Source organism: Natrix helvetica (genome assembly GCF_964273705.1).
Source record: "Natrix helvetica genome assembly, chromosome: 1".
Lineage (NCBI taxonomy): Eukaryota > Metazoa > Chordata > Lepidosauria > Squamata > Natricidae > Natrix > Natrix helvetica.
Window position 1 is genome coordinate 105,295,988 of NC_138548.1, and position 26,808 is coordinate 105,322,795.

The 26,808-nt window shown below is 40.5% G+C and overlaps 1 protein-coding gene across 3 annotated transcripts in view; it reads left to right on the forward strand.

Annotated features, from left to right (window-relative positions):
- PDE3B (phosphodiesterase 3B) overlaps positions 1-26,808 on the forward strand; it is a 55,894-nt gene that overhangs the window by 13,966 nt on the left and 15,120 nt on the right. For 2 of the 3 annotated variants that reach the window (XM_081938315.1, XM_081938316.1), the window contains exons 2-7: positions 10,524-10,574; positions 13,590-13,838; positions 14,650-14,783; positions 23,103-23,212; positions 25,814-26,018; positions 26,544-26,620. In XM_081938315.1, the coding sequence (XP_081794441.1) occupies positions 10,524-10,574; positions 13,590-13,838; positions 14,650-14,783; positions 23,103-23,212; positions 25,814-26,018; positions 26,544-26,620 (826 nt within the window). The remainder of the gene's footprint in view (positions 1-10,523; positions 10,575-13,589; positions 13,839-14,649; positions 14,784-23,102; positions 23,213-25,813; positions 26,019-26,543; positions 26,621-26,808) is intronic. The other variant, XM_081938317.1, reaches the window with a different exon arrangement.

Consider the following 26,808-nt stretch of genomic DNA (forward strand, 5'->3'; position numbering starts at 1 on the left):
ATTTAATTATTTATGCATTCATTTATATTTTGGTTGCATTGTTGTTACAAATAATTCAAGGCTGGAAACATATCCAACACCCCTTCCTCCTCCTATTTTTCCTACAACAGCAACCCTGTAAAGTGAATTGAGCTGAGAGAATGACTGCCCCAAAAATCACCCAACTGGCTTTCATGGCTAGGGCAGATCTTGAATTCGTGGTCTCCCGTTTTCTAACTTGGTGCCTTAACCACTAGACCAAATTGGCTCTCTATTACAGTAGCTATACTTCTATTGAACCTAGGGTAAGATGGTGGTAAGCATTTACCAGGAAGAGGGAAATGACAAGAAGCTATTTTCTAATCACTAGAATAAATTCTACCAATTCATCCTTTATTGCTTTTTAGTCAAAGTTTAGCGTGAATGAGCGATCTAGAATAAAGAAATAATACTTGAATAGCCAGAAGCATACAGTTAAACATTCGGAAATAAGCTTTATGATCTAAATAATGCTTATTGAGCCACGGTGGTGCAGTACTGCAGGCTAATTTTGCTGACTGCCGGCTGACTGTAATTTGGCAGTTCAAATCTCATCAGGCTCAAAGTTGACTCTGCCTACCATCTTTCCAAGATTGGTAAAATGAGGACACAGATTGTTGGGGTTAATATGCTGACTCTATAAACCACTTAGAGAGGGCTTTAAAGCACTGTAAAGCAGTATATGTGTAAGTGCTATTGCTATTATTTAGAGGAACAAGGAACCACAAGAAAAGTAGCAGTCAAAAAAAAGTAAAATAGTTTACTTATTAAAATTACTTTGAAAAACAATTTTGAGAAATTTGACAATTTATACAACAGATGTAAAGATGTCTCAACACAAAAGATGAAAAACAGGTGATATATGAGAAATTCTTTTGAAGAGCATGAGGAAGGGAAAATAATACATTAATGGGGTATCACAGTGACAAAGTGGTAAACTTTTTGGACAATTGGGAAATCAGGTTTTAATTTTGAGTTAATCTAGAATAACAGAAATAAGATCTTGGCAACAGTAACTCATTCTTAGCTGCCATTTTAGATTCTCTGCCTGAAATATTTAGTTTTCATATTTAAAAGTGTGGCAGAAAGTCAGTGGTTCCCAAATCTGGGTAAATTTCCCACAAATTGTGCAGAAGGTTTTTTTTTCCCCTTTGAGTGAGACACATGAACCTATTATCTGATCACAATAAGAACATTCAAATCAATTTAAAGTTCTTATACTGGGTAAAAAGGATTTTGTGATAAGCAGTTTGGAGTAATGAAGAAAAGTTTGTTTAACATAATATGTTCTTTTTGTAAAAATAGTGTTTCTCTTTCAAAAATAAACCGTAAAGATCTTTGCAGATTTGCTTTCTGAATCAAGTTGCTATGATGTTATTGTCTGTTTGATTAATGCTGTGCTTAGTTTCCATGGAAATATTTATTTACTGAGCTAGACCTGATGAGATGCTGTTGGCATATCTGAACTATTTTTAATTAATAAAAATGTGGAATAAGACAGATGTCAAAATAACATTAAATGAATTTTGTCTACCACATATTTTTTACACTTAAAATATTACATTGTTGGATCTTCTTAGGGCAGTGATGGCGAACCTATGGCACGCGTGCCACAGGTGGCACACGGAGCCATTTGTCAGGGCACGTGAGGCGCTGCCCTGTTAGCTGGCCAGAGCGCATGCGCGCACTGGCCAGCTGAGTTCACCTTTTTAAAAGCCATTTTTTACCCTCCCCAGGCTCCAAAGGCTTTATAGGAGCCTTGGGAGGGCGAAAAGAGCCTCCCCCGTTCCCCCAGAGGCCCTCCAGAGGCTTCAGGGACCATCTGGATAAGTCACTTCCGGTTTGCTCGGAGGGTCGTTTTAAGCGCTCCGAAGGCATCAGGGAAGCCTCCGGACAGTCCCTGAAGCCTTTGGAACACTTAAAACGACCCTCCGAGCAAACCGGAAGTCACTTCCGGTTTGCTCGGAGGGTCGTTTTAAGCGTTCCAAAGACTTCAGGGAAGCCTCCGAACGATCCCTGAAGCCTCCGGAGGGCCTCTGGGGGGGTGGGGGAGGCTCTTTTCACCCTCCCCAGGCTCCTATAAAGCCTCTGGAGCCTGGGGAGGGCGAAAAAAGCATGTAAAAAAGGGGGGGAGCGCCTGTGCGTGCATGTGCACCGGGGCGTCGCACATTGCATTATAGGTGCGGCACGCCTGCACACGACCCCCCTGCGTTCCCCCCACTTGTGGCATGCGAGCCAAAAAAGGTTCGCCATCGCTGTTTTAGGGTAATTCGGATTATCTATCATCTGATGCCCTACTCAAATTTTACATTTTGTATGTTGGGAAGATTGGCACATATATCCACTATTCTACTGTACTGAGCCTGTATTAAAATAGTGTAACTATCAATTTGAAACTGCAATCCTGTAAATTCTTATGAGGAATTTACATATGCATGAGTTCAGTATAAATCTTTGACCTGCCTAAATGACAATCCTGGGGAGCAGTGACGTGCGGTGAGGTTTATGGCTGGTGAGGCACTGACACAGTGGTGGGTTTCAAATATTTTTAGACTTGTGGACTTCAACTCCCAGAATTCCACAGCCAGGCATGCTCAGTTCCGATTTAAAACGACAGCATTTGTTTTTATCCTTTGCAAAATAAGTTTCCTGTTTTCATTTTCTTTTTCTTCTCCCTTCCCCTCCTCCCTCCCTCTCTCCCTTCCTCCCCCTCTCTCAAACACACACACACACACACACACACACACACAAAGAAACAAGTTGGAATGGACTATCTCTCCGACCCCCCTCCCTCTCTCACTCACTCTCAAACAAACACACACAGAAACACAAAAGTTGGATTGGATATCTTCCAGTGGCTTGAAAGCAACTCCTCTGCCATCCCCCGCATTCCCCTGCTGCCTTCCCAAACACCTCCACCATTGCAAATGCAGCCTGCTGTCTGGGTGGGAAATGCCTGGAATGCAATAAAGCCCACCCACTTACCTCCTGCTGGCAGGCTGGGGTGAGAGGAGAGGCAGAGAAGCCGGAGGGGAGCCGATCCGAGCCTTCCAAAAGAAAGAGGCTGGGAGAAAGTGTGTGTGCTACAGCATGGCTCTTTGCCTGGCTTCCGTGGATGACTTTGCTTAACTGTTAAAAAAAGCCTCTTAAAAGTGCCCTCAACTATGAGGCAGGAGAACTGCGTGCCTCACCTACGTCAGGAATTTTTAGGCTTTTAACCCTTGCTTAACTCTGCTCGAGTGATCATAAAACGCCTAAAGTCAGACTAGATGAGGCATGCAGTTCTCCTGCCTCATAGTAGAGGGCACTTTTTTAGAGGTTTTTTTAAACAGTTAAGCAGAGTCATCCACAGTGAGGCAGCAACTAGCTCAGCTTTTTCCTTTTACATTTTCTTTTCTTTTCATGATGAGAGTGGTGAGGCTGTGCCTCACTTGCCTCACCTGACCACGTCACTGCTGGGGAGCAATCATATTAATTGCATTTAAATAGTTATTTGATTAAAATTAAATTGTGTTTCATGACTGGCTCTGCAAACCTTATGGAATACTACTCCCTAGAAGGCAATTAAAATCCGACATTCAAAAAGTAGCATCATTTGGAAAAATTGCTATAAATTACTTTGTTTTGCCTGAAATTAGTTAATTGGTATTTGTTATTGTTAAATTTGCTACTGATCCTCCCATCTCCATTGTTGTTTGATAGATAATGCAGTTACTAATAGACAGTCTTATCAAGATGATGCCCGTCAGACCATTGATCATAGATCAGATAAAAAATGAGAGCAACTGAATGAGAGAACATGAAAATTGGGTGGAATATACCCGTATTTTTCGGAGTATAAGATGCACCGGAGTATAAGACACACCAAGATTTTGAAGAGGCAAATTAAAAAAAAAGTTTTTGCACTCTTCAGACCTCCCCAAAACGGCCTCCCCAGCCCTCAGGATACTCTGGAAGCTTTCTAAATGCTATGCACATCCATTTTTGCAAAAGTGGTGGGGTTTGGGGAGGCCAAAAATGCTGTATTCAGTGTATAAGATGCACCCAGATTTTCACCCTCTTTTTTGAGGGAAAAAGGTGCATCTTATACTCTGAAAAATACTGTAAGATTTGATCCATGGGCTGAATCTTCCTCTAATATGCCCTATGTGGGCTAGATGAAATCATAATCACATAATCTTTGGTGCTAGAACTCAGTCACATCCGTTCAAGAGATCTACAGCTCTTGAGAGAACCACTTCAAGCAATAAAAGTGCTTGACATCACTCCTTCCATAATATTGTTGGGCTTACAGGTGCCTTATCCAGAGAATCAATAAGTAAAGCTCTTGTGATCTTTCTACTTCAGAAATGTTACAGAGCGGCTGAGATGATCATTTTGCAGGCACTTGAAGTTCTTGTTGCAGGCAGAAAGACCAGGTGGATTTATGAACAAAGTTTCACTCAAGGTCTTATGAAATGAAAGCAGCATGACCAATTCTGAAATGGCCAGGATTGTAGTTCTGTTGCAGTAGCATATTTTGTTTTGTTTTTGGTATTTCTTACCTATTAACATTTTCATCACCTCCTAAACCTATTCTTTACATCTATAAAACTTCTATTATTTGGAATATATTTTAGTCATTTATCTTCTATCATGAAGGATAGATAGCACTTTGTTAACTCTATCATGGGTCCTCTAGGCAGGATAATCGTGTATTTTGAAATTATTCTCATTTTCTTAACTTTCAGAAAGACAAAAAGATCTCCAACATCCCTTAAAGTTGATACTTTTCAAATCAGATGTTCTTAACTTCCCACCAACTTTCAGTGTGGAAATAATTTAAAATTGCTGCACCCTTTTCTTTATTTAAAGGCCTAGCAATTTGGTACCCTCACATCAGTGGTGGGTTTCAATTTTTTTAAAAAAATTTTTAGAACCTCTTCTGTAGGTGTGGCCTGCTTTGTGGGAGTGGCTTGCTGGCCATGTGACTGGGTGGGTGTGGCCAACTTGTAAAATGTGGTGAAACTCACTTAACGCTCTTGCTTAGCAACCAAAATGTTGGCTCTGAAACGCTGGCATTTGAAGCACGCAAGTCTTAAAGCTGTCAAGTTACAAGACCCTTGCACCCCTAACCCTTTAGAAAAAAAACCCCAGGGGTGTTCAAACTTGACAACTTTAAGACTTGTGGACTTCAACTCCCAGAATTCCTCCTCTCGCTCTTCATCTTGATGATGGGCGGACGGGCGGTGGGAGGGAGCTGGAACTGGTTCTAAACGGCACTGTAGATTTGTGGAACCTCTTCTATAGAAGAGGTTAGAACTGGCGGGAACCCACCCCTGCTTCACATTCAAATGAGACCCATCTCTTATTATTGCAAAATACAATCACATCATAATCACTAGTACTCTTTGATATTTATTGATTTGATTTATAGCTGTTTCTTCAGGAATTCATGGAGGCTTACCTAGGAATCTGCCTTTATTTTATTGTTCTTTATCAGAACAACCCTATAAGATCATCCAATTTCCATGGCTAGCGGTAGATTTGAACTTGGGTCTCCAGTTTTAGTCCATTACCTAATCCATATTGACTCTTTACTGTACTATTTAGACATATAAAATCAACAATCTTTTCATGAGATAGGGGACTGTGAGTTGTAATCCCACCTTTGGCATGAAAGCTAGCAGGGTAACTTCGGGCCATTCACTCTCTGTCAGCTCAACCTACCTCACAGGATTGTTGTTGTGGGGACAATAGGAAAAGGAAGGAGTATTAGGTATGTTTCACTGCCTTGTGTCACTCATAAAGTAATAAAGAATACATAAAAACCTAATAATAAAAATGATGAAGGAAGGTGTCAATCTTATAAGCAAGTCTTAAAGCTAGATTTATTCAAGCAATATCTGTAGTAGTCTCATTTTTCACTGAAAAATAATAAAGGAAGGCTTCAACCTGATCAGTAAGTCTTAAAGTTAGATTTATTTAAGTAACATCTTTAGTATTCTCATTTTTCACTGAATAAAGAGTCAGGAACCTAAATTAAATAATAATTTCTCCGAGAATTATGTTTTGAGCACCACCTTGTGGAAGCTTCTAACATTTGAAAAAAAAATATCTTTGTCTACATCCAACATCACAGAATGAAGCTCAAAGATTCACTAGTTCAGTTTCTAACTGTTGCAGGAAATTCAGAATTGTAACATCAATTCTAAAAAACATCAATCCAGCTTTTCATTAGCCCCACGTCATGTTCCATTCTTTGATATTTTGTCTCCTAAAATGTAAGTTAGATCTTTTGTAGTTGTTTTAATGTGGTTTAAGACCTACAGTTCTAAACAAAAAGAAAACAAAACCCTTCACGGTAGATTTATTAAAGAAACTTATACAGTGATCCATCCAACACAGGCAGCAAACAAAATAAAAACACAATGCACTAAAAGGACCTTTAAAAAATTAAACAAGGTTGAGGCCTCAATACTTGAACACTAGTAAGAATTCATATTAAATCCTACTTAGTGGCAATAAAAGTGGCAAAACGGCAACATTTTTCCACTATTATCGCATCCACAGATAACTTCCCAGCCACCTGTTTAGGGTGACCCGCTCCTTACTTAACCAAGGAACTGGGAAAGACCCCTTGCAGGGTAGGGCTGAAAAATTTGTTGAGTGTCTGCAGGCTAAAATCGCTCAGATCAGGACAAGCTAGGACTCTGACTGGGTAGATTCAGGCGAGTCGACAGGGATGAATCTTGTGGAGATAATCTAGGATGAGTTTGACCCTGTGACCCCCAAGGGCATGGACAGGATTATGGGGAGACTCAGTGCTGCTACTTGTGTGCTGGACCCATGTCCCTCTTGGTTAGTTTCGGCTTCACGGGAGGTGACTCCAGGCGATTACCAATGCTTCATTGAGAGAGGGGTTCTTTCCCACCACCTTGAAGGAGGTGTTGGTGAGGCCCCTCCTTAAGAAGCCTTCCCTGGAGCCAGCTTCTTTAGCCAACTATCATCCGTTCTGCAACCTTCGCTTTGTAGCAAAGATTGTTGAGAGTTTGGTAGCATGTCAGCTTCTCCAGTACCTGGATGAAGCTGTCTACCTGGATCCGTTTCAGTCGGGTTTCAGGCCCGGGTACAGCACAGAGACGGCGTTGGTCGATGATCTCTGGCAGGCCCGGGACAGGGGCTGCTCCTCTGTCCTGGTCCTATTAGACCTCTTGGCAGCTTTCGATACCATCAACCATGGTTCCTACTGCGACGACTCGGGGGGTTGGGAGTGGGGGGCACCGTTTTACGGTGGTTCTCCTCCTACCTGTCGGATCGGTCGCAGTTCATATTGACTGGAGGGCAGGGATCGACCCTGAGGCACGTCACTCGTGGGGTGCCCCAGGGGTCAGTTCTCTCACCCCTCCTGTTCAACATATATATGAAACCGCTGGGTGAGATCATCTGTGGTTTTGGGGTACGGTATCATCAATATGCTGATGATACCCAACTTTTCATCTCTACCCCAAACCACCCAAACAATGCCCTCGACGTGATGTCCTGATGCCTGGAGGCTCTGCGGATCTGGATGGGGAGGAACAGGCTCAGGCTCAATCCCTCCAAGACTGAGTGGCTGTGGTTTCCGTCATCCCAATTTGCACATCTTGTTCCATCTTTGATGACAAGGGGAGAAATTTTAGCCCCCTCAGAGAGGGCCCACAATCTGGGAGTCCTCCTGGACACGTGGCTTAGTTTAGAAGAACACCTGACAGCCGTGACCAGGGGGGCCTTTTACCAGGTTCACCTGGTACGTCACCTTCCTGGATCGGGATGCTCTATGCACAGTCACTCATGCCCTCGTCCTTTCTCGTCTGGACTACTGCAACACTCTCTACATGGGGCCACCCTTGAAGAGCACCCAGAGGCTTCAACTGGTCCAGAATGTGGCAGCGCGGGTTATTATGGGGGCACCTAGGTGCTCCCATGTTACACCCCTTTTAGGCGGCCTGCACTGGTTGCCAGTTGTTTTCTGGGTGTGATTCAAGGGACTAATTATGACCTTTAAAGCGCTCCATGGCTTAGGCCCAGGGTACCTGCGAGACCACCTACTGCCACCAGTAGCCTCCCACCGTCCAGTACGATCCCACAGTTGGCCTCCTCAGGGTGCCGTCGGCCAGACAGTGTTGGCTGGCGACCCCCAGGGGGAGAGCCTTCTCTGTGGGAGCGCCTTCCCTCTGGAATGAGCTGCCCCTGGAGCTTCACATAATCCCCAATCTCCGGTCCTTCTGACGCGCCCTAAAAAGTTGGCTTTTCCAGCAAGCCGGCCTGGCCTGTTAATTTTATCTAATTTTTAAAATGTTATTGTTATATTAGTTGGGTTTGTTTTTTTGGATACTTATCTAATTTCCTTTTAACTTTTGTGATGTGTGTTTTTTAATGTTGTACGCCACCCTGAGTCCTTTGGGAGAAGGGCGGCATATAAATCCAATAACTCCAAATCCAAATCAATACAATTGCATTCATCCTAAGCCAGGTCCCTCAATATTCTTTCCCCAGTGCTTCAGAAAAAGCTTTCTGCTTTCCTAAAGGCCAACAGGGTCAGACTCGGGGCTAACTGTATCTCTGGAGGGAGGCTTCTTCTTAAGGTGGGTGCTATGGGAGACACCACAGTAGATAACATTCTTTCACTGAGAGGACCTGGAACATGTCCACCTGTGCAGATTTAGTGGGAAGATGGTTATCAAATCACTTAACTTTTGCCTGGAGAGGAAAGGGTTATCTATTTTCAGCTTTTCGTTATTTGATTGATCTCTAGGCCCCTTACCAATTTAGTCTCCCTTCTCTGCATACATTCTAATTTCTCAGCATGTTTTTTAAACTGCAGTGTCCAGAATATAAGCAACTAATATTCCAGGTGCTATTAACTAAAGCAGGACTGTTATTTCTTTTACCTGATAGTTGTATCTGATGGTCTGCTTGCACAATCTGACTGAAGCCTTACTTGCCACCAATGAGAGGGCAACTGTGGGCATTGGAATGGATTGCATCCATGTGACCTCTCCCTAATAATAATAATAATAATAATAATAATAATAATAATAATAATAATAATAATAATAATAATAATAATAAATATTTATTTCTTAGCCGCACCCTCTCCCGAAGGACTCGGGGCGGCGTACAACAAAACATAGGAAATAAATATATAGACAAACATACATATACCAAAAACATATACCAAGACATATACAAAACATACACTAGGAGGAGGCGAACTGGTAGATAAAAACAAGTAAAAACACAATGTTTAAAAACCCCTAAGTAAATTGGATGCAATTAAAATATCCCAGATAAAAAACCCGTCAGGAGCGATATAATTGGATCAGAGTTGAGCCAGGCCAGCTACTTGGAATAGGTGGGTCTTGAGCTTTACACGAAAGGAGCGGAGGTCAGAGGTATTCCTAATATCCGGGGGGAGGTCATTCCACAGGGCTGGGCCCGCCACAGAGAAGGCTCTACTCCTAGGCGCCGCCCCCCGGCACTGCCTGGTGGACGGCACCTGGAGGAGACCCTCTCTGTGCGAGCGGATTGGTCGCAGGGGTGTATGGGGCAGAATACGATCCCATCACTATCCATAGTTAGTGCTGAGGAAGATGATGCATGAGAAGAGACATCTAGAGCGTTATTGGGGGTCCGCAAGGGACAAATGTGTTCAAACACAGGGTATGGGATAAAATCAAGAGAACTGATGGCAGAGGAATATAGTTTCTAATGTTTTCTTATTTACAGCTGTTAGAAAGACTTAAAGTAGACAAAAGAGTTTGTGGTTGTGAATATTGCAAGACCAAATTTGAAATTAAATGATGTATAAATGATGAATATGTGATTGCTAAAATACATAAACTTCTACTGAAATTTGAAAAATGAGAACATGTGAATGAATGATAAAATGACAACTATCTCCATGCAAATAAAGTTCTTCTGCCTATCCCATTGTCTCTAAATCTGAAATGGAAAACGTTTGGTGATGTGGATCCTGCTAAATTTCTACACTGTTAAAAGCTTGGTTTAAATGCTCATAGATGGTTTTTTACAGTTTTCATTTTAAATGTGTTAGTCTTGTAGATTGTATTTTTAATGGTTTTTAAGGTTTTAATTTTGAATTATTTTGATTGTTGTTATTTAATATGTGTTAGTTTGGTTTTTTTTTTAATATTTTCCCTTTTTGACCTGCCTAGTCACATATGAGCACCTATATATATTGAACAAATAAATAATTTTAATGAATATATTGAAAAAGTATGTATAGGGAAAGAAATTTGTGAAATACAAAATTGTTTAAATTACTTTCTAAACCAATTAACTATTTCCAGGAACCTCCTTATATTCACTTTTTATTTATTGAAGTGAAGTGCAGCAGCTAAATGCAGCAAATACAGATAATTTGTAGAAGTATTTTTTATTTGTAATTCATGATTTGAAGACTTAAATGTTGCCAAATATGGACAATTTGCTTACAACTTCCTGTTTTTTTGGTTTTACAGATGATTCTTTGGGACTGGGACTTAAAGCAATGGTATAAACCTCATCATCAGGTCAGTACATGTAAAATATAAAAAGAACTCTAGCAGGAAAAAATACCAAATTGATATTTGCCTTGTAAATAAAAATTTGCATCAAACAAAGTAGATTCTTTCTCAGGAAATCTAGGGAAATTTTATATAGGCAGTCAGTCATTCTCTTTTGTCATGAATAGTTTAAAGCACAGGCAACTTCACCAAAACTTCCATAACACATATTCTACCTATATATATTCATAATATATTCATCCGGCCTCCTCTTAAAATTGAAATTGATGTCGCACTTCATACCTAGGGCCCATTAGAGAGACCACCAAACCAGAGGTGGGTTGCCAATTTCTTTACTACCACTTTGGGCGCACTCCCCCGTGTGATCGGTACGACACTTCTGCACATGCACAGAAGCGTCCGGGTGGGGGGGCGGAGCCTCTCGCCACTGCTACTACCAGTTCGGCCAACTGGGCCAAACTGGCAGCAACCCATCTCTGCACCAAACCTCTAGAACTCAGCAATCATTAGGAATTGTTACAGCTTTATTTAGCTTCTCCATTATATTTTTCGATAGACTTGGGCACTGACTTGCTACACACTCACAATTGACATATTCATTGGGCCTAAGATAATCACCTTTGATTCCCCAGGGTACAAGATTTACAACCCTCAAAACATCATCCTTCTACTTGACCTGAAAAATATGGAACAGCCCTATGGAATAACCTGTTCTTGAGAAATGAATGGTCCCTCCCCATTGTTTTTCCAGAAGCCAGGATATTTCTTCCTCCATGACTCTTCTCCTACGTCTGGTTGGACATGGGAAATTTCCCCTTCCCCAATACTCTGACACTCATTCACATGAGTCCCTTAGAACTGCAACCTTCTTAGAACTGGCTAAATTAATTACGCCAGTGTTAATATAATTAGCCTAAATTAATTTAGCCAGTGGAACAGCTTGCCTCCGGAAGTCTTTAAGAAGATGTTGCATAGCCATTTGTCTGAAATGGTATAGGGTTTCCTGCCTAGGCAGGGGGTTGGATTAGAAGTCCTCCAAGGTCCCTTCCAACTCTGCTATTGTATTGTATTGTCTGTATAATTGTGAAGTTGATGTTTCCACTGAGATATCTCCATTTTGGGCCAGATATATCACAAGCACTCTTACTTATTGCTGGACATATATCTGGCTCTTTTATATTCCTCCTATTTTGTCCCAGAAATTTGAAGCCTTTCAGCATCCTCTTGTGGATCAAGTGAATTGCGTATGAGTACACTCTTAAGCATCCTTATCAGGAAGGCCAGCCATGTTAGGTGCTTTTACTTTGCCTGGTGTTGAGAAAGGGGATAAGAATTATGAAAAGTTGGATACAAGGCCATAGAGAACAAGGGTGAAAAGGATATGAAACCTTCTCAAAGAGAAGGAGAAGAAGAAAAGGAGAATGAGATAATGAAGTTGGCAAGTAGCAGTAGTTCTCTTGAGAGAAGTCAACACAACTGCCTCTTCTTGTCTTGAAGAAAGTGACAAAACATCCAGTGACTGAGAAAGTTGAGAGGAAAAAGCTTAGGGTTAAAAGTTTGCAGCGTGAATAAATACAACTCACCACCACTATCACCACCCTAGTTTTGATTGCTTTCAATTGTGGAATTTCATTTGTATATTGTTTACCGTAAGTAACTAATCTCATTTGGTACTCTCTATGAGCTTTCTAGGACCGTGTCTGGAAGATCAATATTTCCTATAATATCTAAAGGGAAAACAGACATTAGAATCCAATGAAGTAGCATTATATATGGGCAAAATGAAGCAAGAATCAGATTTGTTGATTTTTTGTAATTAAGAATAATTTCAGAATAACTCTGAAAAAATGGATTTGTGCCTCAGAAAATGTAATGCCGAATAACTGATACACTTCAGTGTTACTTGTATAATGTTCATATTATGTAGCAAAAAAATGCTTGCTTCTGTATCTTGTAAACTGTTTCATTTTTTAATGTTTTTTTAAAAATCATGTCACTGAGAATGCCATATCCTTCCAGTTAAATATGGTAATCTTCCAGTTACGACAGTTCGCTTAGCAGCCATTTGAAGTTATGACGTAACCCACCCAAATACTTACAATATCGTTCCAAAGTTACAAATGTTGCAGCCCCATGGCAGTAATTCACACGGACGACCACAGAGACCCTGCAACATTCGCCCTGCCTATTTCCCCCTCCCACCGGGCCTCCACAGGCATTGGGTGTGTGTGGAGACTCACTTACCTTGTGATGATCTAGTAAGCTGTTAGTTCCTTTGCCTGTTTTGGTGCATTCGCGGAGAACAGAGCCTAAAGTTGTGCAATATCAGTAGTGTGAGATGTTGTGATAGTGATCTCACATAATCTTGCACTACAGTACTTTAGGCCTCTGTTCTCAGTGAACCAAGGACTGCATCACATCCAGCCCAAGAGCATTTGCAAGTCAATGAAACTTTGGGGCAGAGAAATTACATTGCTTCAAGCCTCCCATTGGCTTGCAAATGCTTTTCCCGCTGAGACTGGAAGCTTCTGTGGGCCGTGATCTCATGCGAGATTAGTGAATGCCTGGGTGAAAGCAGGGAGTGATCATATTTGTTTTACGTGACTCACTCCAACATATCCTCAGGTTGCGAACGTAATTGGCAGGCTCCATTACATTCATAACTCAAGGCTTACCTGTACAATTGAAAATAAAGATTTAAATACATTTGGCAATATTGTGCCAAAATGTACACTATTCTCACTTTGGTTTAAAAAGCCTAGAAATGAGACCGTTTTATTTATGCAGATCTGCAAATATTTTCCCCAAAATTGTACATAAGGAGCAAAACTTAAAATATTTTTGTACTATCTTAATATTACAGTATATTTCCACAATATTTACTTGTTAAAATATATTGTGCATCCCATTGTTGAATGTACCTTTACAGAATATCTGAGATGTATTTCCTATTTCTATTAAAAAATGCACAAGGTAAAAGCTCCTGTTATTAATAGCCAATATTATTTTTCTCTATTATAGAATGCATGCAGTGGAACAGAAGTTGATCTTTCTGTACTAAATCAGACTCGCAGTATAGTGTCTGAACTTCTGTCTGATCCAGTCCTTCCTCCACATGTGATTTCTTCTCTTCAAAGCATCAATAACTCACTAAGTGCTTTCTCAGGTTCATGCAGGCCAAAGAGTAACCTGTTTACTCCCTTTCCGGGGTTTTATTCCTGTCCAGAAATGGAAGACTCACCTGAAAGAGGAGACTGTAAGCTGCACAAGGTTAAAATATTACCATTGTAATCAATACATAGCATGTACATAACATATTTAAATACCTTCCAATGTAATAAAGTACTTTGTGCTTAAAGTGTTCCTGAATTTCTCTTCTACTCCTCCCTTAATTTTCACATTATTTTATTAGAATTTAATCAATAATAAGGAGAAAATGTATTTTAAATAAACAGAAGATAAAATAAACCTATTGCTTAATGAAAATAACAAAATGCTGATAAGTAATGAAAAGCAGAATTGCTTAATTCTACCTAGAGCACTGATGATGTTACCTAGTTTGGGTAATGAAACATCTTTAAGAAAGCAAGCAAACTCACAGAGCACCAAGGAACCCTCAAGTCAACCCTGAGCTACAAATATTCTTTGTTAGAATTGCTGAACTCCTGTTATTTGCAGTGAAACTGATAACTTTCCACTCATACTAAAGACTTACTTTAAAGTTTAACTGCCTAAGAAATGAACGTTCTGTTACTATAGCAGGCCTTTCAATCAATGTTGTAGACAGTGTTGTCTCAAGTCCAATATTAATATATTTGTATAAATGCAATCCTCTACGGTGCTTATGGCAGAAAAATAAATGGATAAAGAGAACTGATAATGGGGTAGTCAAACTTTTTAAAGATAAAGTGGTTTACAATTTAATTACTTTAGTTATTATATACCTAGCTGATTTAAATTAAATGATTTAAATTCAATGATGCTAATATCTGTGTACTGCTGAGAATAACAAAGCATGATTTAAATGGATTTTTTTTTGTGGGAATAAAGTATAATTTTTCTTAACTTGTTCTTTAACTAGGTACTGAGCAGCCGAAATAGTTTACCAACAGCACAGTTAAGACGAAATTTAGGAAGCTTGTTGCCTGTTGATCCAACTTCTAGATGGGAACGTAATAATGGTAAAAGGTCGCACCATGAATATAATCTTTCAAGGTTAGCATATTACCAATGTAGATTTCATAGTATTTTTTTACCTACAGTAAAAAATATTCAGACATATGTATTGAATTAAATCAATATTGAACAATATAAATAGTGTAAAATATATGTAATTACATTCATTATTTCATTCTTCTAAGGTGTTTAATGTATGGTGTTTTAGGCAGTAATTAATAGCAAACACTAATTCTGAACATCAAGAGTTAAGAAACGAAATTGTAACGAATGATAAGTCATTTCTGTATAATGTTTATTGGATAGTGAAATAAAAAGCAGGAATCTAGCACCACTTGGAAGCATTTAGTCAGTTTCTATCATTCTAGTTTAGGTGGATAATTTTCAGAAATAATATAAAAGGGATGAATGCCATCAGCTTGCCTACAGTCTGTTTTGCTCTTGTAAGAAGAACCTGTAAAATTTAAATGCCAGAGGTGAATTACTTTTATTAAATGAATTCTTAGGTTTTTAATTTTTTTTTCTATAAGTTAGAAAGTTGAAGCTAATGCATAAGAGCTACCAAGCAGTTACTAGAACACAAGAATTTTCAGAACAGAACTGCAGAAATCCAGATGACCACTAGATGACAGCAAATAATTAAATACCAGTCAATAATAATCTAGATTTTTGCTGCCTATATCTGAAAGCCTAAAAATGACATTATTGAGAATCATGTTGATTTAAAAAAAAATATCTACTCATATATTTAAATCTCCAATCTGCATGCTAATAGTTCCTTTGTGCAAACTGAAAAATTAAACTTAACTGATAAAAGTCAGAGAAAGTGAGTTTTAGAAATGCAGCTTCTAGTACAGAGGTCAGGAAATTGTGATGGAAAGGCCTTCTACTGGGCAAGGTAAGAAACATTTAAGCAAATGTTTAAAAAGAAAGAAAACAGCGAGAACATACACATAAGCCAGGGCTGTCAAACTCTTGGTCTGCAGGCCAGCTGCATCACGTGCTAGCCAGACCCACACCCGGTTTAGTGAAGGGGGAAAAGTCCCATTATGTCATGTGATGCCTCTGTGACGATGTGAGTTTGACACTCCTGACATAAGTAATACAGAATGACCAATATAGAAGCTGTAAGAGTCTAACTAATTTTTCAGTCATGAAAAAGCTGGAGGATAATGGAAGCCAAAATACATAGGCAGGAGAAAGTTTATTAACAAATTTTCCACAAATATATTAAATAGATATAATAATCGGTGCAAGAATAGTTACTGAATCATATTATTGATTGGTTCAAATAAACAAGTTTCAGATTTCATTCGTCACCAAAATTTCAATAAGTATAAGTTAAATTATTAATTTAATTTGTATTATATTTAACCTAATTATATATATGATAAAACTTCTTTCCAAACAGACAAAGGATTAATAGAGATATGCAGCTTAAATTATGCAATTTTATGTATGATCTAAAATGTATATAAAATACAAGTTCCCCCTATCTAGACAATGAAACACCAGACTTCACTTCAAAAATCTTGTGAGTTCTGACCACATACCTAAATGCTCCATGTGTACTTTAAACATTTTAAACAGCAGATGGCATAGTTTTATAACATAGTGGCTATTTTTCTATTCATTTTTAAAGTGAAAATTGTATAACATAAACTTTTCCTTAACTCTTAAGTATTCTTTTTGAATAGCAACCCCAAGATAGATTTGATAAAAATACATGCTCAGTGTGCATTGGGACTAAATTGGCACTTGTAGGGTTACACATTAATGTTATAAGTAGTAGAATGCATTCATTAATGGGCACAGAGTTGCACAGCGGACTAGTTAATAAATAAAAGAATGTAATGATAAAACTCTCCAGAAATATGTTACCCTACATTCCATCTCCTAGTTAAAAGTATTGTCTGGAGAGCATTTGTAATTTGGACTATTCTTTTTAATAGGAAACAATCTGTTTAAATATATTAATGAAATATGTATTAGTAGTTAAGGATTTCTAAACTCTTCACGTATGTTTCTCATTTAAAATTATATTATACATTTCTTAAATAATCAATATATAATCATTGCCCAGAGCCTCTTTCATCGCTCAGAAACTCTCTTTGAGGGAGCTGGGCAGCTGAGAAAATACAAACAAAATAATAATAATAATAATAATAATAATAATAATAATAATAATAATAATAAAAATTTATTTCTTAGCCGCACCCTCTCCCGAAGGACTCGGGGCGGCGTACAAGAAAACACGTAAAATATAAAATAGACAGCACACACACAATAAACAAATACATGTACATGGACATGGAGAAGGGAGGCAGATGGATAGAGACAATTAAAACACAGTAAAATCTAAAAACCCCAGAATTAAAATTAAAAAACCCGTCAGGAGCAGAATGAACGAACTATGGTTGAGCCAGGTCAGCTATTTGGAATAGGTGGGTCTTGAGCTTTATCCGAAAGGCGCGGAGGTCAGAGGTAGTCCTAATATCCGGGGGAAGGTCATTCCACAGGGCTGGGCCCGCTACAGAGAAGGCTCTGCTCCTAGACACCGCCCCCCGACATTGTCTGGCGGACGGCACCTGGAGGAGTCCCTCTCTGTGCGAGCGGATGGGTCGTAGGGATGTATGGGGCAGAATACGATCCCGCAGGTAACTAGGTCCTGAGCCATGGAGCGCTTTAAAGATCATTATCAAGACCTTGAAACGCACCCGGTAGACCACAGGGAGCCAGTGCAGCTCGCGCAGGAAAGGTGTCACATGGGAGTACTTTGTACTCCCCATAATTACCCGCGCGGCCGCGTTCTGGACCAACTGTAGTCTCCGAGTGCATTTCAAGGGAAGCCCCATGTTGCAGTAGTCCAGGCGAGACGTCACCAGCGCATGAGTGACTGTGCGCAAGGCATCCCGGTCCAATAGGGGGCGCAATTGGCGCACCAGGCGAACCTGGTGGAATGCCCCCCTTGCCACGGCCGTCACATGGTCATCCATGGACAGCCGGGCATCCAGGAGGACGCCCAAATTGCGCGCCCGCTCCACCGGGGCAAGTTGTACGCCCCCGATGGCCAGAGATGGAATTAACTGGTTGAACCGGGGGGCCGGAAGCCACAGCCACTCTGTCTTGGAAGGGTTGAGCCTGAGTCGGTTGTCATCCATCCAGACCCGTACGGCTTCCACACACCGGGACATCACTTCGACGGCTTCGTTGGGGTGGTTCGGGGTGGAAATGTACAGCTGAGTGTCATCAGCGTACAGATGATATCCCACCCCAAAACCACGGATGATCTCACCCAGCGGCTTCATATATGTGTTGAACAGGAGCGGCGAGAGGACCGACCCCTGCGGCACCCCACAAATAAGGGGGCTTAGAGTCGACCTCTGCTCCCCTGTCAACACACGTTGCGTCCGGCCGGAAAGGTAGGAGCCGAACCACCGTAGAACGGTGCCCCCGACCCCCAACCCCTCCAGTCGGTGCAACAGGATACCATGGTCGATGGTATCAAAAGCCGCCGAGAGATCTAATAGGACCAGGATAGAGGAACAACCCCTATCTCTGGCCCTCCAGAGATCATCCACCAATGCGACCAAGGCCGTCTCCGTGCTGTGTCCGGGGCGAAAGCCGGACTGGCGCGGGTCTAGATAATCATTTTCCTCCAGATGTCGTGGAAACTGATAAGCCACCACACTCTCTACAACCTTCGCCAAAAAGGGAAGGTTGGAGACAGGACGATAATTGGCCAGCTCCATAGGGTCCAGGGAAGGCTTCTTGAGCAAGGGTCTCACCACCGCCTCTTTCAAGGCGGCTGGAAGAGACCCCTCGCCCAGCGAAGCGTTCACTAGGCCCTGGAGCCAGTCGCGTGTAACTTCCCAGGATGCCAGTACAAGCCAGGAGGGACACGGGTCCAGCAAACATGTGGTAGGTCGCAGTCGTCCACGCACTCTGTCCAAATCCTCGATGGCAACCAAATCAAACTCTTCCCAGGTTGGTTTCTCAAGACTCGCCACGGACGTCTCCACTGGGCCACTGAAAGGGACCCAATCCTTCCGGATTTGAGCGATTTTATCCTGCAGGTATTTCCCAAATTCCCCTGCCCTACCCTGTAAAGGGGCCTCCCGCGGCCTCTGAAACAGAAGGGAGCGGGACACCCGAAACAGGGCGGCAGGGCGGTTTTCCGCGGATGCAATGAGAGCGGCACAATATTGACGTTTGGCCGCTCTCAATGCCACAAGGTACGTCCTTAAATGGGCTCGTACCTGTGTTCGGTCAAATTCGGAACGGGAGGATCTCCAACGACTCTCTAGGCATCTCTTGCGGTGCTTCATCACCCTTAGCTCCTCGGTGAACCAAGGGGCCAGGGTGGATCGTTGCCGCCGGAGAGGCCACAAAGGCGCCACCCGGTTCAAGGCCCCGGTAGTCGCGTTGTTCCACGCGACCACCAGGTCCTCTACCCGAGGGCGGGTCAGGGCTACAGGAGGTGGCCCAAGCTCCATCTGGAACCTATCTGGTTCCATCAGGCGCCTGGGGCGGAACCATCTAGTATTTTCCGGTTCCGCCTCCCCGCAGTGGGGGGTAGCTCCAGGGAAGTCAAGTCGGAGGAGTGAGTGGTCTGACCATGACAGCGGAGTGATGGTTAAGTCTCCTCCTCCCAGATCATTCAGCCACTGGCCAGAGACAAAAACAAGGTCCAAGGTGTGACCTCCCTCGTGTGTAGGGCCCTGAATCAATTGAGTCAGGTCCATGGCTGTCATGGAGGCCATGAACTGCCGAACCCCCTCAGATGCTCCTCCCACCGATGGCAGGTTAAAGTCCCCCATCACTAAAAGTTTGGGGGTCTCAACCGCCACCGATGCGACCAGCTCGAGGAGTTCGGGCAGGGCCGCTGATGTATAGCGAGGAGCCAGGTATACTATCAGCAGGCCCAACTGTCTCCCAGGGCCCCATTTCACAACAAGGGATTCACATCCGGACGTCTGTGGCGCAGTAGACTCCCTCGGCTCTAAGTCCTCCCGAATAATCACTGCTACCCCACCGCCCCTTCCCTGGGCCCGGGGCTGGTGAAATGCTCGATAACCTGGCGGGCACATTTACACGAGGAAAATAAGTGGTTTTCTTTCCTCCTGAGCAATGAACTTAGAATTAAGAAAAGTGCTATACAGATTGTCCTCATTTCGTGACTGTCTTGTTTAGCTGCTGTTTGTAGTTATGACAGTGATGGGAAAGAAACTTTACAGCTAATCCTCGCATTTACAATCTTTGCAGGTCAGTAAAGCAAAGGAAAGCTGAAATAAGATCATAAGCATAGTTATGGTTTCACTTTGCTTTCACTTTGACAAGTTACTGGTCCTGACTGAGGTCACTAAACAAGGATTATATGCAAATATTTGAGATGATTTTTTTTTAAATTATGCTGTGCATTGTAAATTGTATGTTCGCTTTGCAGACAAGGCATTGCAATATTTAAAAAAGTATCACAGACTGAAAGGGCATGACCAAGTGCATCCCTGCTTTTAAATTCCCTCAACAGTGCCTGTGTCTTCAGCTTGTGGTTACCTTTTATTAATTGATAATAGCACATAGTTGCTAGGGAGCATGAAAAGTATATTCTCTTGTACCGATGTCCTATGCTTGGGCTTCTCGCAAGAGATTGCTGGAGTAATTAGGCCTGTGGTCTGATACAGTACAATTCTTTTTATTATGTTTCCAAAATATATTATGTTTCTATGCCATATTTTATAGCACTTAGCTGCATTTCTGTGTGTTTAACCTTTACTATATCTGTTAGTATATAATTATGTATCAGTGCATAGAGAACTTTATGAATAAGGTACACTTATAATAATGATTATACTGCTGTGTTGTTCTGATGACTTGCATGAAGTGGCAGTAATAACCAGGAAAAATAACTATCCTCAAAATACCACACCTGCACCGTCTTATCGTGGAATATTTTGGAATGGTAGCCAAAATGAAAAGACTATTTCTTTTTAAAATATTTTTCAAAATGTGACGTTTTTGTATTATACTACAAATGAGTTACAACTGAATTAGACTAAAGTAGGTTTTATATTCATTCAGTTTGTCCCAGTGAGGTGAGAGACCCAAGGGTGGATTAGTAAATCCTCCTGCCCTATTTTGTAAGAGTAATTTGTACATACCTCTAAATAGGTCCCAAATAAAGTTATACTGAAAAATATATCAAACAATATGGCAAAGAAAAAAAATCAATTTATATTAATTGGTGTAGTTTAAATCCTAGTATGGGTTATAATGGTCATACTTTGTACTTACAATTTTAATGTTAGTATCTGGATGAATCTGGCCAATTTGATCCTTCTTCAAGAGAAAGTGACCTTTAGGTTAAGAGTACTGACTAAATTGTAGAAATGTTTATCATGACTTCAGCACTCTGGATAGCTGACTCCAATTACTTAGCAGAAAGTCTAACTAGAATCAGTTAAGACTAGTAAGATGCGGAATAATGAACTTTCCTTACCTGAAATAAATTAAAGCGAATTGTAACTGATAGCCCTCCTTGTTGATATCTCTGTTTATATTTATTGATCAAACAGAAAAGATTCCTAAGAAGTAGAATGGAGGTAGCCATAAGTCCCCAAAAATAATATTGAAGGCCTACCTAATTATAGACCTATAAGTCTACTAAATGTTATAAGAAAATTATGTTCAAAGCATCTTGGTAATAAACTCCAGGTTTGGATGAAATCTGAATAAATTTTATAGGGGACGGGGACACACACTCACACACACACACACTGATTGCCCTAAGTTTATTCCAACTTAAAACTTTGTTTCAACTATTTTAAAAAACTTTATATTGGGAAGAATGCTTTTTAAACTTTACTTTAAATTTCTAAGATTTATATGCCTTAGCCAAAAATGCAGTTCATACCCTGAACCCCCACTTTAAAATGATTCTCTGGTGGCTCACAATAACAATAACAGTAAAACCCCAAACAATAAAATCCATAAAACCCAATCAAATTCCACACCTTAGTCATCCCCTTGGGATGTTTCCCCTCCTTGCTCTACTCTACTTTTGAAAGCTGAAACAATGTCATAGAGCAAAAGTTTAGGACTTGTAGGTTATCAGCAAATTTCATGTGAATCTTAGAATATAATCTTGCCAAGCATACACGTCTGCAGAGAATTGAGTGATATTAAGTTCCAATTGGAAGTATCAGGTAGTACAAGGAAGTAGCACCTGGGTGACAACAGATTTTTGGGAAGGAGCCAATTATCTGTCCATATTTACCTTTCCCAAATTAAGGAACACTTTTTTTCTGGGTTAAGTATAATATTTTTCCTTTTGCACTATAATGGGAGAGAGGATATTTTGAAACCCTTATTGGAAACGTATGTGCCCATGAAAAACCGGGCATATTGAAACAATGTCTTATTTTACATTTGTGGGGACATATGCAAACAAAGCTTACTCTTGCATCATCATTATCATGGAAGAACAATTTATATTCATTTCTGTATGCACTTTGCTTTTTTTAGACTGCAAAGCCTCAATAGCCCAAATTATAGCAAAATACACTTGCTTTTTTTAGACTGCAAAGCCCAAATTATAGCAAAATACTGTGTAGGAGCAGTGAAAGTGAGGCATCAACTAATTTAAACTCTCCCATAATCAGAATTTAGTTTATTTGTTAGGCAGCATGATGTCATTATAAGAGAAGGACTGGTAGTGCCAGGGGGAGGAGTAAAAAGAGGGGTCAGCCTAGAATCCTTTATGTAGCCACAAACTAAGTCCAAGCCCCTTTGATTGCCATTGACCCTTATCTCAGTATAACCAGGTACTTACCATTAGTTGATAGCAATAGCATTTAGACCTATATACCACTTCATAGTGCTTTACAGCCCTCTCTAAACAGTTTACAGAGTCAGTTTATTGCCCCAACAATCTGGGTCCTCATTTTACCCACCTTGGAAAGATGGAAGGCTGAGTCAACCTTGAGCCTGGTGAGATTTGAACTGCCAAATTGCTGGCAGCTGGTGATCAGAAGTAGCCTGCAGTACTGCACTCTAACCACTGCGCCACCGTGGCTCATGATTCCTTTTAGCAATAAAACAGTTAATTTGAACTTTCATATGTGGACCTTGGTCTTTTGCACCTGAGAATCATTCAATGTTTTGTTTTAGGGTTCTTATTACTTCTTTACTATTTTACTACTATTTGTTTATTTTACTATCTTTACTATTCAATATCCCTCCCTTTGATTAATCATTGATTGATGTCTTACGTTTAATTGCAATTTTAAAATGTAGTTTCCTGTATTTTAGTTTAGTAAAACAAGAGGAAAAAGATTTCTTTTTCTGTTTTTCAATTAGCCAAGGATCTTATCCAAATGGGCCTCTTGTTGGCACAAACCTACTGACAATTCCGAAACAAAGATCACCTTCAGTGACCTCAGCAAACAATACAGGTTCTAAACGAGACGGTAAGACTGTAATAATTATTTGTAAATTGTCTATAGGGATGTCCATAGAATGACATTGTTTATTTTGAAAGCAGTACATTTATGCAACTTAAAATTATATATTGCTTAGATTATTTTATTTTAATTAAAATATTTTGTTGCTTGCTCAAGTAATAAAATACATATTATGCAAATGATAAAGGATGTTTTTATTATTCTGTTTGCTACCAAAGTTAAGGGTGTGAGTTGCTTATTGCGTATGTAGCTAAAATAAAACGGCCGAAGGGACTTGTAGAATGTCCCCCTGCTAGATTGAATTGGAGGGGTAGAAATCACTAGGATAGGATAGTCCCTTAGGTAACCCATCCCCAAGCTATGAAGGGCTTTAAAGGTGATAACCAGCGAGTTCAATTGCCCCCAGAAACACACTGGGAACCAATGCAGTTCACAAAACAGTGGTGTTACATGTGTGGCAGTAAAGATTCCCCCTTTAATAAACATCATTCCAATTTTGCTAAGTGAAATCTGTTATAGATTTTTTATATTTAAGTAGTCATTGGCTTATGACCACAATTGAACCCAAAATTCCCATTGCTAAGCAAGGCAATTGTTGAGTTATTCCTCATTTTATGATCACTGCAGTTGATAATGCCTGGAGGCTGTGCGGATCTGGATGGGGAGGAACAGGCTCAAGCTCAATCCCTCCAAGACTGAGTGGCTGTGGTTTCCATCATCCTGATTTGTACATCTTGTTCCATCTTTGACAATAGGGGGAGAAATTTTAGCCCCCTCAGAGAAGGCCCGCAATCTGGGAGTCCTCCTGGATATGCGGCTTAGTTTAGCAGAACACCTGGCGGCCGTGACCAGGGAGCCTTTTACCAGGTTCGCCTGGTATGTCAGTTGCGCCACTTCCTGGATCGGGATCCTCTGTGCACAGTCACTCATGCCCTCGTCCTTTCTCGCCTGGACTACTGCAATGCTCTCTACATGGGGCTGCCCTTGAAGAGTACCCGGAGGCTTCAGCTGGTCCAGAATGTGGCCACGTGGGCTGTCATGGGGGTACCTAGGTGCTCCCATGTTACACCCCTTTTAGGCGGCCTGCACTGGTTGCCGGTTGTTTTCCGGGTGCGATTCAAGGTATTAATTATGACCTTTAAAGCACTCCATGGCTTAGGCCCAGGGTACCTGCGAGACCACCTACTGCCACCACTAGCCTTCCTCCGTCCAGTATGATCCCACAGAGTTGGCTTCCTCAGGGTGCCGTCGGCCAGACAGTGTTGGCTGGTGACCCCCAGGGGGAGAGCCTTCTCTGTGGGAGCGCCTTCCCTCTGGAATGAGCTGCCCCCGGAGCTTCGCATAATCCCTGACCTCCGGTCCTTCCGACGCGCCCTAAAAAGTTGGCTTTTCCAGCAAGCCGGCCTGGCCTGTTAATTTTTAACTTATTTTAAATGTATTGTCTTTTAAATTCGGTTTGGTTTTTTTGGATATGGATTTATTTATTTTTTTAACTTTTGGGATGTATGTTTTTTAATGTTGTACGCTGCTCTGAGTCCTTTTGGAGAAGGGCGGCATATAAATCCAAATAAACAAAACAAACAAACAAACAATTGTGCAGTTCTTAAGCAAATCTGGCTTCCTCCATGACTTCACTTGTTTGAAGCCGGCTGGGAAGGTTACAAATAGCGATCACATGACTCGAGGACAGTGCAATTGCCATAAATGCTTCCAGTTGCCAAGCACCCAAATTTTGATCACATGACCATGGGGATCCTGCAAAGGTTGTGTGAAAATGGTCATAAGTCATTTTTTTCAGTACTGTTTTAACTTCACTGGTTGCAAGTTGGGGACTACCTATACTTGCAAATATTTACAAAGCAGTCCAGAGCTTGTCCTTGACAGCAAGCTTTGCAGGCTGCAAATATTGCTAGCTGAAATTTTGTCAGCCTTTTAATGTTTGAACAGTCTTTAAATCTTCAGTATAGTTCCAGTTCCTCCCTCTGTCTCTCTTTATCTCTGGGACATTCTGAAAAGCTATAGGAGAAGGTGTGAAATCTCTGCATGTGAATCCATAGATAATCAAATGAAGAATTACATATAAGTAACCAGATACAGTTCAAAATTGTACAAGTGCTGTAGGATACACAGCTCACTCACATTGTGTGCATGCGTGTGTTTATGCCTATGTATGGTGCTGGCTGGTATTAATAAAAACACAAGTATGAATTAGCATGTGAAACAAGTTCTAACAATAATGTATAAGTAGAACTCCATTTTTTTTGCAAAATAACTCATAATTGTTAATAGATCTGAGATACCCTTGTGGAAAATTAAATTAAAACTGGTTAATGAAAAGTTCACTGCATGAAAAGTATATAAGCAGAAATCACAATATATTGAAAATCAGTAGCTAGCATTTTTTAAAATATTTAGGTAGGTTATGGAGAGAATGCCTTTCTGAAAATAAAGATTTTGACTCAGTAGAAGTATACCAACAAAGAGGTTCCAAGCCACCTTTCTAGACAGAGAGTTCCAGATTTTACCTGCAACCTGAGAACATTTGTTGAACCAGTGCTATTCTTCTAACATTTTATTTCTTTGGTTTCTCCTTCATCTTCCCTTTAGGAATTTCTCAGAATTTAAGTCCTGGCATTTCACCCAGTAATGGATTTCTCTCCAGTGGGTATCACCGACCACCTGCAGAATTTCCTGATACCGCTGATTTCTTCACTAAACGTAGTATTAATGTACATAAATCTCTGGGAAGCCCATTTAATTTTTCAGATTGTCAACAACAATTTAGAACATCTTCATGTTATACCTGTAATAGGTAATGATCTATTTTTGTTTAAGCAGTTAGCATATATAATATCTTTATTTGATAGATGGTGTCATCTTAGGGTCCCTCCCCATTACTTTTTAAAATTAAATAATAACCTGTTTGTTATAGTATGCAGTTGCAATATTTTTTTAATGCAATTTATGCAATTATTGACTGCTTGTATCTGAACCTAAGTAAGCTTTCTCTAATGATTCTTTGTATTGGCATCAGCCTTTACCTTTTTTTATATATTTCTCTTTTCTCCTGTATCCTAAAAACGTGAGACAGTGTGAAAATATGTGGAAAAAATTCTCTAAAAATATTTGGTCCTCCATGCTCCCTTGAAACCCTTCTTGAATGCAATTAATGCAGATATTGGTGGATGCCAAAATTGGAATTACAGCAGTGATACTCTTACCATCTTACTAGTTTTAATATCTCTTCATTGATAGAGTACTTAAGAAAAATACATTTAGAAAAATGTGAATACAAATTGAAAATGAAATTTCTGGTTTTCTTTTACTCTTCCGTAAGTTGCAGACGACAAGTATTCAACTCTGTTGCAAACTCATTATTTGAATCTGTAGCAGAATGTCAAAGTCAAAAATCAGGTAGGATTATGGTCCATGTGAATATTTAACATCCTTTGTTTCAGTAATAACTATTTCTTTCAGAATATGAATTCATGAAAAACACTCTAGGTGATCCACTTTATGAACTTCAATCTCAGCTACAATGTTTTCCATCCAGAACTTTGTGAAGTGGAAAACATGAGCAGAGTTCACTTGTATAGAAAATG